Source organism: Zychaea mexicana (genome assembly GCF_025766255.1).
Source record: "Zychaea mexicana strain RSA 1403 chromosome Unknown BDB00scaffold_15, whole genome shotgun sequence".
Lineage (NCBI taxonomy): Eukaryota > Fungi > Mucoromycota > Mucoromycetes > Mucorales > Lichtheimiaceae > Zychaea > Zychaea mexicana.
In genome coordinates this window covers 21,009-37,547 of record NW_026516678.1, presented here as the reverse complement: position 1 = coordinate 37,547, position 16,539 = coordinate 21,009, and the positions used below count along the sequence as shown (strand labels likewise).

Here is a 16,539-nt window from a genome sequence, read left to right as displayed (position 1 = left end):
TTCTGCCTCTGAGTGATCGTTTACCTATTATAATAATATCATTATTATCTGCATATTAATTTTCTTTTAAATATACCTATATATACTAGCAGTGCACTCTCTTTCCATGTTTTTGTTTTTAAAACACTTACACTTCGTGTTGTCATATAAGTTTCGTTGGGTCGCAGAGTGAGTTTTGTGGGTCGCTTCAAAAGTCTTTCAAAGACTGGGCGTAGTTCATAGCAGTTTTCGAACAATTCCTTGCGGCAGAAGATGTAAAGACCGAGCTTAGCACGGGACATGGCTACAATCAAACGGCGAATGTCGCGGATATGGCCAACTGACTTGGTGCGGACAAGAGACAATAGTACATCTGTATTCATTGATATGTGAGTTTTTCGCCACACGGTTGAAAGAGTTAGATTAACACGTGTGGATCAAATGTAAACAGACTTACGATCGTTCTGTTGGCCTTGGTATTGATCCACGGTGGCCACAGTACCAGGCTTTCCAAAGTATGGGTTCCATGAGCAACGTCGTTCGAGCACATCATTGATCAAAGCACGTTGGCCGTTGTAGGTTGTCAGGATCGAGATTTTTTCGGCAGGATAACTATTTTGAAAGGTGGAATATAAACTCCAGTGAGTAAAATAATAAACTATTACATTCAATTGCTATTATGAAAGCCTACCCAACAAGACGCATGTACTGATACATGGCGACAATATATTCTGCCTCGCCAAGGTTCTGGTAAAAGTAAGGGACGGGCTCCGTTTCACCCTTGCCTTGATAATTACCAACATCGATAAGCTGGTACTCGTATGCAATACCGGCATTTGCACGTTGATATTCTTCTGTTGAAGCAATTACAGGCAGATCTTCCAAACCATTGTATCGCCAGCTATACAGGTCAGCAATAGATGATCTTGCTCGTCCCTGGACACACATAGGCAGAGAATGAGCATAACACTCTAAATAAAAGAACAAATACCCTAAAAACTAATCATTTTTTACCTGTGCATTCAACTGGATGGTAGGAACACCTAATCGGACAAAGCGGGTAAACAGGCTCTGTTCCATGTTTCCGTATTGTTGGAATGCCATATTCTTGACGACTGGAGGCAGCTGGTTGTGGTCACCAATCAAAATGACGCGCTTTAAGCGACTCTTTCCATCTTCTGGTTCTTGAAGTAACATGGGAATGAAAGTCTCGACTTCTAGGATCTGTGCTGCTTCTTCCATGATGATATTGTCGTATTTGAAGTTGAGTCCTACCAGTTCCGATCGCTTTATGAGGCGGCGCAAAGAGATATCACACATAGATTAGTAAAAAAAAACTTGATCAATCGAGAGATATAGTAAGATATACCTTGAGTGCAGCGTGGGTACATGTCATTGCGATAATTTTGGCTTCCTTGGTAATCAAGTAGTTTGCTCGATCGTATCCAGTACGCAGGAGCTCGAATGCTCGGATTTCTTCAAGTTCGGTAAACATCTTTTCCAAGTGTCTAAAGCAACCCTGGGCAGCTTCAAGTGCCTGCTCTGCGTCCATGGCGTCTGTAAATACTGGGGTTGGTGCATTTGAGAAGAAATAGGCGAATGGGAAACAGTTGCGAACATTGTCGGCTGCGTTGGTGTTGTTGACATCTCCTTTGAATTTATCCCACAGCGTCAGGACGTGGTTGCGATAAAAGTATCCGGCTGTCTCACAGGTTGATCCATGTTCGCCAGAAATACCCAATGATTTTGCTAATCGATCCACTTCTTGCAAAAGTTCTAAACGTCTTTCCAGGAATGACGATACACGACCGTACTTGCTAAAGCTCAGTTCTGTATTGAGTTCTTCTTCACCATGGCCCAAGCGTACCAAATGGTTCGAATCAATGTCTGTATACAGGTCACACAAATAAACGGATTAGTAAAAGAAAGTAGAAATGAGCGTCATGTAGGCTGCCGTGACGACGGGCTCTTACCGAGTTCCATGATCTTTTCAAATATCTGGTTCAAAGCTTGATTGCTGTGTGTAACAATAAGCGTGTGTTGATTAGGATTGTTGTGGTAGAGATTGGCGATGGTTTGTACAGCAACGTCAGTTTTGCCAGTACCAGGGGGACCAACGACCATTGTAAGACCATGGTTCATGCCGGAGCGAATAGCTTCGACTGAATGATAGATAGCAAAAGTAAGTTTTAGCATGTGGTTGTCTAATTCTTATCATGGTAGATATGTTGTCTCTCACCTTGGACAGGAGTGAAATGCACTGAGTTTTGCTTAGGTATGTCCTGTGGATAAGGTCCCATGTTTGGCACTTTGTATGTGGATACTTGCAATTGCTCAGGAGCCTCCTGTGCGGGTGCAGCTGATTTCTTTGATTTCTTTCTGGGTTTTTCTTCCACTTGTCCTTGTGCTGATGTGATAACGTACGGAGGCTGTACAGGTGCAGAGAATCCATCGGCGGGTTCGACAGTCTGAAATAGCGAAATAAAAAAAAACACATTTAGGAAATGCCTCATTGCTAGGTCATTGACAGAAAAACCATTTTTTTACCTTTCCAGGGAAGCTCTCCACCAAGTGATCCCAGTCCAAGAACGTGTCTCTAAAATTCAGTTCCCGGATACGGTCTGGCATGTTTGTATAATGCGCGCTGCTTGGATCGCCATAGCCAAGGAATACTTTTTGTAACCAATCGGGCACAACTAGATCACTTTGCATAAGGGTTCGGATCGTCTCGAGCACAGCCTTAAAGTTGTTTTCTTGTGGCTTCCTCCGCACAAGGATGTTGAACGTCTCATGCACATCCTCACCCTTGTGTCGATGAACGCGCTCCATATCCTGTTTGTATTGATTGGGATCCAGGGCCACACGCATTGTCCGTTGATAGCCAGTGAATCGCGGTCCACGATCGTTCACAGTAGGCTTGCGTACATCGTCAATCGGTCGTCCGTCACTGCCAAGCATGTCAATGATCTCGCAGCCACGGACATACTTGATACCGTAATGCGTCTTAAAGTCCTTGTTGTCCGTGTATTTTTCAACCGTCTTTTCATTAGCCTCAATCGTGAGCAAGAATACGATATCGTGCTTTCGAAGTCTGTCCCATTCACGTCGAATCGTATCGGTGTATTTGCCAACGTTGTATGTGATATCTGCAGTCACGTGGGCTGGATGATCTTCTCCCAGGTTGGGTTGTGCGACATCCACAATGTTGACATGCTCCAACTGCAATGCCATACGTGCCCAGCCGGCAAACTCGGTTTTGCGATCAGGGTATGTTAATCGAGGAGCGAGGCGCTTCACAATATCTTCAATGTCTTGTCGGATTTCATAGCTGCTTTCGAGACGGAAAAGCGTAAAGTTGCGAAGGAGATAGTCGTGGATGGTGAGGAATTGCAAGTTGAGCTTGGGAAGAGCGAGAGGTCCTTCGCCAGAATAGAATTGTGTTTGTACCAAAGTGTCGTTGAAAAGCGTTTGCTGTAATGGGTTAAATTGTTAATAACGTTTTCAACGTTTTGTTCGTCCACAAAATAATTTCTTCTCCTTGGCTAACCTCATCAGGGTACAGTGGCAATGCATTGATTCTTTTAACTTGACTTGTACGCTTTTCATACTTGGCAATCAGGTTTTCCAACAAGAATTTCTTTGCGTCGACTTGTGATCCGATAGCATCTGATGTAGGGCGGCTGCGAACATGGATTGCGTCACAAATCTGGACCAGTTTTTCAATAGGAACCGGTTCGAAATGCCACAACAGATCCTCTCGGGTGTCGATCGATCCCAGATTGGCTAGTGGTAAATCAGGCACGTCGTCTTTAAAGTTGCGGAAAATGGTATGCTAACGACATCCAACCAGATTTGAGTGAGTCAAAAAAAACCCTATCTTCCTTTTGACAGATCCACACAGTCCCTTAAAATTACCTGAAGCTGGATCAATTCGGATGAATGTGCCTGCGTCATATCAACCTCAGTAAGTGCCAGACCAGTTTGATCATTGATTTCAAACTTGGCATAAAAGGCCAGAGTTTCGAGCATTTGCTTCATACGTTCGACATTCTTGTGCTCGCGTTCAGTGAAGGGTGCCATACGACAGAGTATCACCACAGCATGATCGTCGAGTAATGTGTTGAAGAAACGGCGTGTCGGCAACTGTGCTTCCAAGTCAATCAAAAGTTCAAAGAAAGATTCGCAGTACCGAACAAGTTCCACATCCACTAAGTAATTTTTTTTTTGCTAGTGAGTACTATATGTGATCACTACCACGAAAAAAAAACCACATCCCCTACCATCTCCCTCTTTAGGTATTTGATAGACGGTTTCAATGAACTGCGTGAGGAGCATGCTTAGCCATTTCTGCTCAAACAAAAGCGACTCCTTTGTCTCGTCATCTAAAAAAAAGCATCACACCGAGTTGGCAACCATTTCAATCAGCACACTTACAACTAGTAATATTTTCCTACCGCTACTCTTACCAGCTGCATCAAACTTCTTCTTTGCGCTATTCCATAGTTTCCGTAATTGCACGTATTCATTCATGATAGCCTCGCGTCGTCCGTCGTTGGCCAAATTGGACCAGATCGTGATCGGTACCAGCCTTTTTTTAATAAACCGCGGTATTTACAGATCAACAAGTGATTACGGACCATTGGGAACCTTTTGAGGGGCTAAACTTACTTTAAGCATTCTTTGCGAACAAGAGGATTTTCCAAGCTCTGGAAACAATGAATAAGGAACGTCAAAATGATACGGCGGACAAGTAATGACCGTTCGTTTGATTGTGGTGGAACAGAAAGACGAATCACGCGTCCAAAGAAGGAAGCAAATTTGGCGGGATCAGAAGCGAACGTGTCTATAAAATTAACGTTTGTATTGTATATCCCTGTGTGTCAATATCCCAAACGTGTGTGTACGAAATCCGCTTTCTTCCTCTGTCTTTACCCCATGGTGATACGCGTTGACGGAACTTTTCATTGACAATAAGGCAAATAGACAAGACGTGGTTGAACGTTGCTGTATTCGCGTCAAAGAAAGGCCAGAGGTACTGTGTTGTTGTTTTTTTTTGGCAGCGTGTAAGTTGAATATTCAATCATTGGAGTGACATTCTAGATTCAGCAAGATCGCAGCCTCGATCGCGTTTGGTAATCTCTTACCTTTTCAAGATATTGTGTATATTCCAGCAACATGACCTTTCGAGCATTGAAATTATCAAGTTCTTTTTCGATAATTGTCTCGACGATGCTCGGATCCCATTCTGGTTTTTTGTCGGTCAAGTAGTAGTGTTTTTGGGCGATCTTGGAGATGGCATCGGAATTAATGTCTTCCAAGGTAAGATTCCGTGTACGTGAACCATAACCTGCCGCTACTTCACTCGGAGCCGCATGGAGTGGTAATGTCGTGTGCTGGAACATGTGTGTCGACATTACTGTAGGAAAGAAAAAAAGGGCCTCGAGACGGTCACGATAGGAGGAGGCTCTGGGTAATTGGGTGGTAGTAGCATTTTCTCTGACTTTGAAGGGAAGCTGAGACCCAAAAAAAAATAGTGCACACTTTGCCCCCATTGATGCTTTATGCTTTTGCATGATAAGAAGAGTCACTCTATTGATGATGGTGGAACTAGCAGCTGTCATAATAACATCCTTTACTACTGGTATCTTTTAAAAGTCTGCCAAAAGCTCGAGTCAGTCACCGAAAAGTGCGTAACCTCTTTTGTAGATATTTTACCTTGACAAATAGTAACCCTCCCCTTACTGCAATAGCGAAACATGGCTCATTGTTCTTAGTAACTGCATCATCATCTCCACAGCCTTTGAACCTTCGTTCATCCGACCATGTTCCGGAGTGCAATTGGAGGTCCGGGGGGTGGGGCAAAGTACGTTTACAATCTCAAGTTCACATAGCGGTCATAGACGGCACGCGGTCATCGTATTGAAATTTTGAACTTGGAGCCGGTCGCAGCCAAAAAAGTAACTCGGTGATACCAGATTTTAGCGTGGCCTGCAATACAATAACGTATGACGGTTACTATATCAGCAGGTTTCTCTCCAGGAACTTGTATCATGGTATAATCTGTGTGGATTTGAATTGCTCGCGTCAGAGAGACACCTGACGTGTTTGACGAATCGGATAACAAAGAAGCCATTCGTTTTTCACTCGTTGAATGTCAAAGCGAGAAAGAGTGTTTCTTGGAAGTAGGATGGCAACCTCTTTTTTTCCTCGAGGTCAGAGTCCAAACATCGTTTGAAAGAGCGTCTGTGGGAGAAATCATTAAAAGAGAAAACTCAATTACACCTGAAAATTGAAAGTACTCAACTTGTATCATAGCAACACAATTTTGGTAGCTATGCGACCGTAACTATCAAACGTTCAACAGTATCGTCACAATGGTTATATAGAATATGAATGGCTGTCAAAGAACAAGATTCTGGGACTTGATGCATGCATGCTGTGTAGTAGTTTGCCCAACAAATGGCTGCATGCCTAAATGTCATGTAATACGCTGGGCCACTTGGCTAAGCCGAAATAAGCAGTATTCAACAACAAGTATCCTAAAATTGTTAAAAAAAGCGCGCATCAGAAAAGGGATCATTAACAAAGAGAGAGGAAAGGGGGCCCCGTTTGGGGGGGGAGGGGTAGGATGGGGTACGTATGTGATGATGAGAGGGGCCTAGCCTCTTTCTTCTTACACACATAAATTGTAGCAAGACGCATAATCTCTCAATGAACGCTCGGGTACTGTACACACACGCACGACCGTTTCTTGGACATTGTCACTCCACTCTACTTGCAAGGTTGTACCCTTTTGCAATGACAACTATCAGCTAACTACCAATGCCGCTGGCACCCGTAAGATACGATGGATACGTGGAGGCTTTCTCTCTTGTTACTATAATGGGATGTATACTTGCTCATAACATGATATATACTGTATCACGCCAAAGACATTTGCACCTTCTGTACACTTGTCCCCTCCCCCCAACCAACCAACCAACCAACCTAAAAGCCCATTCAAGCGTACAGTAGAAGGCTATACAATCATCATTGTGATTACGAGAATAGACATGATGACGGGAAACAACAGAAGATCATCATCCCTGCTAAGCATTGATATACCAGCAAAAGCAGAAGCACTACGGCTATTAATAGCATGACGCGGCTCATCACTGCACATCGCTTTTGATGATAACGCTGATGATGACGCTGATGCTGTTGTTGTTGGGTGTGTTGTGCCGTTCCTCTTTCCCACCTCCCCCACTCCCCCCCCCTCCCCCAGTACTACTACCCCCCCACACTCCCACTCATCCTAAAACAGTCAGTTGACTATGAAACTTCTTTTTCTATCAGCAATAATCCCTCTCAACCCGCTTCCATGCTATTCCAAGCGTAGATGGCACACTGTGCTTACAGAAAAAGACACGTTCTTGGAGGAAAGGTGGCAATCTTGCTGTGAGAAAAAGAGAAGAAGAAGAACAAAAAGCAACACGCTCTCTCTCTCTCTCTCTCTTTCTCTTGACATACCAGAAGCAGTGAAGTTTCCGCACCTTCCCTAATTGGGCTTAGCTCAGAATCACCATTCGATGACGCAGTTTGAATTTCCACACTTTTACTCTCTTGTTTAGATAGAGTGTTCAAAAAGGTAGAAAAAAAAAAAAGAAAGAGAAGGTCTCTCCTTGGTAAGAGAAAGAGAGAGAAAGAGAGAGAGAGGACCACACTCTACTCCACAGATAGGCTCTTTGTTCAATACCCGCAAAAACTCCCCTTTTCCCTTCACCTTCTCTTTGCTTCTTCTTCTTCTTCTCCTCTTCCTCCTCCTAACAAGTCCTCTCTTTTTCTTTCTTTTCTTTTGCTGCCCGTTTTCCTTACTTATAAACCTCTTTCTATGCTCTTTCAGCAAAACTACATGCCTGGCGCCTTTCCTGCCGACAGACTCTATCTGCAGTCCCACAACAATCGTCAAAAGCAGCAAGATCCTAACACACGTTCAAGGCATGACTCTGATCCCGTAAGTTATATCTCCCCTTTCTGGCCTGTCAGTAGACCCGAGATGTCCTTCTTACCTGTCCTGATTTATTGTCTACAACTCATAGATTTCGCGCAACACTCACCAACAACAACAACAATCATCACAGCTCTCAGGCGCAATGCAATACGATCCTTCAATCTCCTCCTTCTTATACCCACAACCACAACAGCAGCAGCAGCAGCAGCAGCAACCACTACAACAACAACAACCACTTCCATTCCAAGTAACAACGAACCAGCATGACCCGCATTTACCGTCACCGCAATCAGCCTTTAGCCAATACCAACAACTGTATCAGCAATACTATCATGAGCAATCGCAGCAACAGCAACCGCAACAATCACACTATCTCCCATCCATCATGGTGCCGCCACAAAGTCCAACACTCGCGAGTTACTACTTTGAAGGGTCAAACGGCTGGGTGAACCACTACTACGATCCAAAGCGACGGCAGTATCTGTCAAGTCGGGTGGATCCAGAATTTCAAAAACAATACCAGCACCCACCACCACAACAACAGCAGCAGCAGCAACATCAACGTCATGGGACCTCTCACCACACTACCAGTATGGCCGCCGCTTTGCCAACCCTGGATAGCTTGGGTTTGAGTCCGCAACAGTTTCAAATCGCCGTACAACAACAACAGCAACAACAACAACAGCAGCAACTCCTTCAATTCCAACAGCAACAGCAACAGCAGCAAAAGACATCTCAGCAGCATATTTATCCTTACTCCAGCTATGATCTGAATCAGCTACTTGTTTCCACCGCCGCGGTGGCAGCAACAAACCAGCAGCAACAGCAACAGTACCTTGCAGCAGCAGCAGCAGCAGCCGCTGCAGCAGCTGTGGCGCAGTCTTCGAGTGCATCCACAACGTCGGCGGGTGGTGCATTGTCACAGCAACAAACAGGAGGAGTTGTCTTCCCATTGTCCAATTTGCCACAGTGGACCGAAGAGTGGCGAGAAAACATGCTGCAGTACGCTCACTCTCTCTACTCGACCGCGCCACGCAACCCAGATCTGCTCACCATCCTCCACGGCATCCACAACGCGTATCCTGACCATCTACCCACGCTGCTGCTGTTGGCATGCGTCTATTATACCTATCAGGACTACCAGGCGTCGTTAAGGTACAACCAGCTGATTCTCAAGTACGACCCGCATTATGTGGAAGCAATGAGCAATATCGGTACCACCTTGCGGAGCATGGGGCGCACTGCGGAGGCAGAACAATGGTGGTACCAGGCCGTGAAACTTCGTCCAGGCTATTGGGATGCAGTCGAGAATCTTGTTGGTGTCTTGTGTTCGACATTAACTAATCCCAGTGAAAGCCAACAACAGGACAAGGGATCGACAAAGATTGCTGTTGCATCATCATCGTTATCGGCACTGTCACTGTCTACACCTACTGCATCTTCTTCTTCTGCCGCTACACCCCTTTCAATAGGAGCAGCAGCCCTATTAGGCACAACATCCGCAACAACCGCCTCTTCATCAATATCACAAACGTTAAACAATGCCACATTAACAAATGACGATGGCAAAAAACGTCAACAACAACAACAACAACAGGTCTATCCACGGTACAAAGAAGCATTGCGCGTGTGCGAGTTTGTCGAGCAATACTTTTTTAAAGGCCAAGAAACAGCAACAAGCAGCGGCCCGATCAAAGCGCCGAAACAGCTTCCGGTGCACCAGCTGCCGCGGATGCAAAACTTGTTTTATGCCAAGGGCAATCTCAAATATGCACTTGGCGACGTGATCGGCGCACGGCGAGAGTACGAAAAGGGTCTTGAGCTGGTGTTTGGCGGTACGAATCTTGTTGCAGTGGGCAACCACATTGCACTGGCGTGCGGTTCGACTGCTGTCATGGAAGCCACACAGTACGGCAAATTGTTGGACCCATCGGCGTTGCCGTTGGTTCTGCTTCAACCCGATCAGGCCGTGCGCATCATTCAAATCGCATTTGCTCAGTCAAGCGGGGTCCTGCCTGGTCTTGTTGGCTTGACTGCAGGAACGGGCACCACCACAACGACAACGGCGACAGGAGGCGACACTACTGCAAATGCTACCAATGCACTTCAACAGGCGAATCAGACAACCTCGACCATCCTTCTAACGCTGGCCAAGCTTTTCCAAGACATGATGAACCCATCCACGCCAGCCATTGCAGCTGCCGCCACAGCAGAGGGACGTGCAGCACCGACCATGTCTCTCTTATTGCCGCTGTACTACCTCAGTCTTGCGCTTCATCCAAGTCCATCGACAGCAAACAACTTGGGTATCATTCTGAGCAACATTTCAGGCGCAAGCGCTGCTCTTGCAGTAAAACTGCCAACGACTGCAACATTACCAACCCAGCAGCAGCAGCAGCAACAGCAAGCAACGACGGGTACAATGCTGGCGATGCAATACTACATGTATGGTCTGCAGCTGGATAACCGCCATCCACACCTGTACACCAATCTAGGCTCGCTTCTCAAGGACATGGGCCATCTCAACGAAGCAGTCTGTATGTACGAAAAAGCGGTCGAGTGCAATCCTCGCTTTGATGTGGCGTTGGCCAACCTGGGCAATGCCATCAAGGACATGGGACGTGTGCAAGACTCGGTGCAGTGGTACCGACGTGCGGTCGAGGTGAATCCCAACTTTGTCGATGCCGTCTGTGGTCTGGTCAATTCGTTGGGTGGTGTATGCGACTGGCGTGGACGTGGCGGTGTTGGCAACGAGGCGACGGTGGATCAGCTTGGCAACTTTTATCCGGCAGCAGGTGACAAGACGGCGCGCAGTGGATGGATTGGTCGCGTGGTAGAGATTGTTGAAAAGCAACTCGACGAGGGTGCGGTGTGGGGTGTAGGCGTGCTCAAGACACAGGTGGATCAACAAGGCAAGTCGCTGGGTGAACATTTTGCAGAGATTCTAGTGCAGTCGAACGCTTCTTCTTCTCCCCTTGGTGTGGTCAACAATGGTGATCCAGCACGGTTGGTGGAGCTGTGGACAAGGCGTTTGGCCCACTTTTCGGACCTGCAAAGCTCGACGACGGACAACAAAAAGAACGAAGGCGGTTGGCTGATTCGTCTGATCGAGCGTATCATGCGGCGGCTTCAGCGCAACTGGTACTTGGAACAGTATGGCGCGACGGTGCATTCAGACTTGCCACAGAGTGCTATTTTGGTGACCAAAGAAGCGTCACAACGGTATCAGCGGCCACTGATACCCTCGAGTCTCGCAGCACCGCCAGTGCCGACGGTGCTGCCTTTCCACACGTTCACATACCCGCTGACTGCCCGCGAGGTTCGCCTGATCTCGCATCGGAATGCACTGCGCATATCGCACGGAACGCTGACATCCTCTTGGGTCGCTGGGCATGTATACCCGCCTCCAGCACCACCCGCACCACGGCTCAAGGTGGGCTATGTCTCGTCCGATTTCAACAACCATCCACTAGCGCATTTGATGCAGTCGGTGTTTGGTTTCCATGACACCCACAAGTACCAGGTGTTTTGCTACGCAACAACGGCGAGCGACAGCTCACCGTACCGTCAAAAGATTGAACGCGAAGCAGAGGTGTTCATTGACGTGTCGAGCTGGTCGAACCAGCAAGTTGTGGAGCGCATCATCAGTGACGGCATCCACGTCTTGGTCAATCTGAACGGCTACACCAAGGGCGCGCGCAACGAGATATTTGCAGCAAGACCCTGTCCGGTGCAGTGCTCGTTTATGGGCTTCGCCGGTACGCTGGGCGGTGGCTGGTGTGATTGGATCATTGCCGATCCGATTGTGTGTCCACCTGAAATGGTGAGTTGTGAAGTGTGGCGACAACGGCGACAACAACAGCACCACCAACTACACGTCTCGCTGTTTGTTGAAGACGGGGGCGATTTCGAGGGCGACATTGATCCGGAAGAAAGCAGCGATGATTTCGTATACACCGAAAAGTTCATTTATATGCCACACTCGTACTTTGTCAACGACCACAAGCAAGGATTCCGGGAAGAACATGAGACAACGACGGACAAGAACGCGGCACAACAACTGATGCTTCAACAACCACCACCCCCGCCACCGCATGCCGATGATCACGAAGGGCTTTGGGCAGTCGAGGAAGACCGAAGATGGTCGATGCGACAAGAAGTGTTTCCGAACCTGCCACCGGATGTGGTCATTTTCGCCAACTTTAACCAGCTGTACAAGCTCGAGCCATCGACGTTCCGGATGTGGCTGCGCATCTTGGAGCGGGTGCCCAATGCGATCCTGTGGCTGTTGCGGTTCCCTCCAGCCGGCGAGCGCCATTTGCGACGATGTGCGACCGAATGGGCCGGCTCTCAGACAGCCAACCGGGTGATTTTTACGGATGTGGCGCCCAAACATGTGCATATCCATCGAGGCCGTGTGGCCGATATCTTTTTGGACACGCCTGAATGCAACGCGCATACGACGGCAGCGGATATTCTCTGGTCTGGCACACCGATTGTGACGTATCCCAAATACATGCACAAGATGTGTTCGAGGGTGGGTGCTAGCATTGCGCAGGCCACAGGCTATGGCGAGGAAATGATCGTCGCGACGGAACAGGAGTACGAGGATCGAGCAGTGAACTTGGCGCTGGGACTCAAGTATACATACGAAACGTCGCCCAGAGACGGCAAGACGCATCGACAAGGACATGGCGAGCTGATGTCGTTGCGGAAACGGCTGTTTTTGACGCGTGAAGATAGCAGGCTGTTTGACACCTGTCGATGGACGCGTAATCTCGAACGTGGCTATGCGGAGGCGTGGAGACGATGGGTGACGGCAGAAGAATTCGAGGATGTTCATCACGATACGAATACAGCTGGCTGCATTTGGGTGTCTGATCCAGATGATTAGACTGCTTTTTTACTACTTTTTACTACTTTTACTTTTTCCCTCTCTTCATACTCTACACTTTTCTTTTTACCATACATAGTTTCTTCCTTTTCTAACCACTGCACACATCATCGTCATATCGTCCTATCGTCATCGTGACACGTACGCACCCATACACACACCTTTTTAGATATTTCTCTACTTACGCCGATCCATATGAGTAAGAAAAGAAAAAAAAAAGCCGGGGAAGCAACAAAGCAAGAAGAAAACAAAAAGCAGACTGGTTGTTGTGTTGGATGGATGGAGGGATGTCTTATTCTTATTTGTATTTCATATAACGTCACTTGTACCTTAGGCTATGTGTATGTTTGTGCGTGTGTGTGTGTGTGTGTGTGTGTGTGTGTGTTTGTATGTGATTGTTATTCTAAGCTGTTCAGCTGCTACTGCTACTACTGCTATATCTTTGCTACACACAGCCCTCTCTCCCCTCTCTCCTCTTTTTTTCTTTATAAATTTGACAGGTACTAGGTAATCTGGGGGGAACCATTCAAGTCCGTCTAACTCATTCTGGATCTTCGAGAATCCCCGCATGTCAATTTAATATATCAGAGTGGTAAGAAAGAAAGCAAAAAAACAAATGTACAAAATCAATAAAAACAAAAACAAAGGATACGTGTGTGTGCATGGGGACCCCATTCCCTCTTGATACGTTTTTCGTCGATCGACCATGGCTATTATTTTACTTGGTATTTATCTGCTGCATCAAAGTCGCAATACACATTGTATTTTTGGCCTGTGCCAAAATCGGCCTCCATTCGAATCTCCGTCGTGCCAAAGTACATTCTACACGTATAAAGGGAAAGAACTTTTGAGTTTGCGGAAAAAAAGACAATGGAGCGAATTGGGTTTACCTGACGCTGTATGCAATCCGTTCGCCAATCATGACACCGGGCATATCAGGGATCGGCACGGATATGGCTGCAACGTGACGTACGCCTGGCTCATCGTAATACCGTGGCACCGTATCATTCTCTGTCGCATAAAGCATGATATCGGTGTGCTTCAGTGTTCCATAGTACACATACATTTGCTCTCGTATGCAATGGTCGACAGGAAGCACGTCGTTCTTCTTGACAAACATCAAAAACCGTGATGTGCATCGCACACTGCCATCAGGTCGTACGATCCGTGTTGAAGGAGGATCTATCTCATCGTCAAAAGGCAAGCCTGCGTTGATGCCGTATGTACGTCTTGACACTCGCGAAACGACGACTTGTGGATGGATCCCATAATAGGCTGCGCCTCGAACAACGGCCAGAGCCGCGCGTTCTGCCGGACATACGATCTGATTTACCTTGGTGTCTTGGAAAACTTGCTGGATTCTTTGGTATAAGTAATTCGACGAGCCAAATCCACCCACAAGGAAAAGATAGTTTAATTGGCCATCCGGGATTTGTTGGTATTGATGTTCAATAAGTGACAACTATCACAGATGTTTTAGTTATTTACTTATCTTCTGTAATCAGATTTTGAAAGGGGCATTTGCAGACTTACCACTTTGTCAATGATTGGATCAAACACTTGCTGTTTAAGTTCGTCCGCTGACAATTTAATCGTACCTTCATCCAAAGAACCGTCATCATAATCACGAAGACTTGCCGGTAAATCCTCTAGTTCCACGGATCGCGGCAAGGTGACATAATGATCATCGATACCATCAAACTCGGGTTTGATGCTATCGATAAACTGATCCATCAGATCGTTCATTTCGCGTGGCTGGATCTTGCTCATGACATGCGTGCCCAATTTTGCCTCCAACAAATCATGATATTTGTCATCCAGGAACACACTGCCGCAACTTTCGCCCATGCCCTTCGTCACTTCTTTAAGTTGTCGCTTTTTGCGGACACTAGTAGTTTCATCACCATCTCCTTCTTCAGTGGATGACGGTGATGATGAAAAGTTGACCTGAAACACTATTAAATCGACCGTGCCACCGCCAGCGTCGCACACCATGATCCGATCATTGTCTTGTAACTGAACCTGATCCGCCATGGTTTCCTCACAGTACAATGCGGCAGCCTCTGGCTCTGAAATAAGCACGAGTCGGTCGGATGGATCGGACGGAGCAATCAATCCAGCCTGGATGGCAGCTTGACGCATCATATGCTTGGCCCGGTCAGACCATAATGCAGGGACAGTCAGACAGTACCTGAACGTATCTGGATGGTAGTTCTTGGCAAAGCCACGCGTTAATTCTTGTACCGTATGCTGGTGTAGCGCTGCCAAGTAATCTGCAACGGCTTGAACGGGTGTCCTAAAATGCTAAATAAATAACCGTTTCTATCTATAGGCAATGGTTTTTTTTTTTTTTTTTTTTTTTTGGGAGAGGGAAAAAAAAAAGAAATATACTACTAACAAGCCATTTTCAAGCGGTGGTCTGTGCAGGGAGTCATCCAGGTGGAGTTTAAAGTGAGAAAGAAGTACATTTTGCTTGGCAGCGTGTGGTTTGAGCATCGCCTTCTTGGCGCCATGCCCCCATTCTGACAATTTCGGTCGTCGTCGTTGTTGTTGTTGTTGCTCTAGTGATGCTGGTTCTTGACGTGGATAGACAGACAAAGTGGGCACCTTTGGGAAAAAATTACCAGCTTTATGAGGCCTGTGTTTTAAAACAAATGAGAATGCGTTTGCGTTCCTGGAATTTTGTCACGCGTATAGATTTCTTTTTGGTTGGATCGGGGGGAGTTCGACGGGTTACCATTTCTGAATGTCAAACACTTCTGTAGGCGTGGAATGTGTAAACGCATACGCTGCTCCGGAATAGGTTGTACCGAAATCGTAGGCGATGACGACTTTATATTCTGAAGGCTGTTGCTGATTCGATCGAAGCATCTTGTTGTTGTTGCTGTAGCTGTGGAATATACAAATGAGAGGAAGAAATAGAAGAAGACGAAGGATTTGAAATAAGTAGGCTTTAAAGCTAAAGGTGACACAGAGAACCCAGTAACCCTATTATTTTTGGCGGGCTCTGCATTTATTTTAATGCACCAATGTTGGGAATGCAATGCGTACAATCTCCCTCCTGCTACTGCTACTGCTGATGTTTACCAAGTGCATGTTTGACATTGCTAAACTTGTGTTTGATTCTTCTCTTATATGTACGAGAGTTTCTCCATTCACAGTTCCTTCGTGTGTTAGACCGATTTTCCTCTTCTCATCTTTGTTTTATATCAGTTAAACAAGAATTGCTTAGTGACGACGGTGATACTCCTGTTTTCCACGTAGGCAATTGTGAACATAAAGCGACACAGAAAGTTTACTCGCGAAAGTACACGATTTTATAATTACACACTACGTAAACCCAGTTTGATACAGAATACTAACTTTTACTTTTAATAAAAGAAGTCGTATCTACATCACAAAGAAGTGGAAGCAGCCCTTACGCTCACTACCAATATTCGTGTGCTTTCATCATCTCCACCACCCCACTTTAACAGCACGACCAGGGAAATAGTACAGTAGACTTCTGTTCATTTCTAGCTGCTCATTCTTAAAGGTGTATCTACTCATAGTACTGCGAACATTCCATACTAATATTGAGCACAAAAAAACTATGCAACGTCGGCAAGATCTAAGGTTTTAGATATCAAGTAGCCTGCCCAATGGGGCTTTATATATTCTAATTCTATATCATACC

At 46.3% G+C, this 16,539-nt stretch overlaps 3 protein-coding genes across 3 annotated transcripts; 1 reads left to right on the top strand and 2 right to left on the bottom strand.

The window, feature by feature from the left end:
- Positions 1 to 44: 44 nt before the first annotated feature.
- Positions 45 to 5,381, bottom strand: BDB00DRAFT_758743 (P-loop containing nucleoside triphosphate hydrolase protein; the record flags this gene model as incomplete). The annotated part of the gene is made up of 15 exons (XM_053119083.1): positions 45 to 352; positions 437 to 591; positions 671 to 915; positions 994 to 1,266; positions 1,349 to 1,866; positions 1,953 to 2,141; positions 2,219 to 2,447; positions 2,527 to 3,450; positions 3,527 to 3,811; positions 3,895 to 4,187; positions 4,260 to 4,361; positions 4,446 to 4,567; positions 4,648 to 4,822; positions 4,912 to 5,014; positions 5,124 to 5,381. 15 exons carry the CDS (start codon positions 5,379 to 5,381, stop codon positions 45 to 47), a joined length of 4,179 nt encoding a protein of 1,392 aa, XP_052982458.1.
- Positions 5,382 to 7,659: 2,278 nt separating this feature from the next.
- BDB00DRAFT_971694 (glycosyl transferase family 41-domain-containing protein) lies at positions 7,660 to 13,252 on the top strand. Its single transcript, XM_053129863.1, has 2 exons — positions 7,660 to 7,972; positions 8,058 to 13,252. Exons 1-2 carry the CDS (start codon positions 7,850 to 7,852, stop codon positions 12,861 to 12,863), a joined length of 4,929 nt encoding a protein of 1,642 aa, XP_052982457.1. The 5' UTR covers positions 7,660 to 7,849; the 3' UTR covers positions 12,864 to 13,252.
- Positions 13,253 to 13,254: 2 nt separating this feature from the next.
- On the bottom strand, positions 13,255 to 16,207 carry BDB00DRAFT_809414 (uncharacterized protein). Its single transcript, XM_053122480.1, has 4 exons — positions 15,601 to 16,207; positions 15,262 to 15,501; positions 14,397 to 15,159; positions 13,255 to 14,325 (listed from the first exon to the last, which is right to left on the bottom strand). The coding sequence occupies exons 1-4, from the start codon at positions 15,732 to 15,734 to the stop codon at positions 13,750 to 13,752; spliced, it is 1,713 nt and encodes a 570-aa protein (XP_052982456.1). The 5' UTR covers positions 15,735 to 16,207; the 3' UTR covers positions 13,255 to 13,749.
- Positions 16,208 to 16,539: the final 332 nt, after the last annotated feature.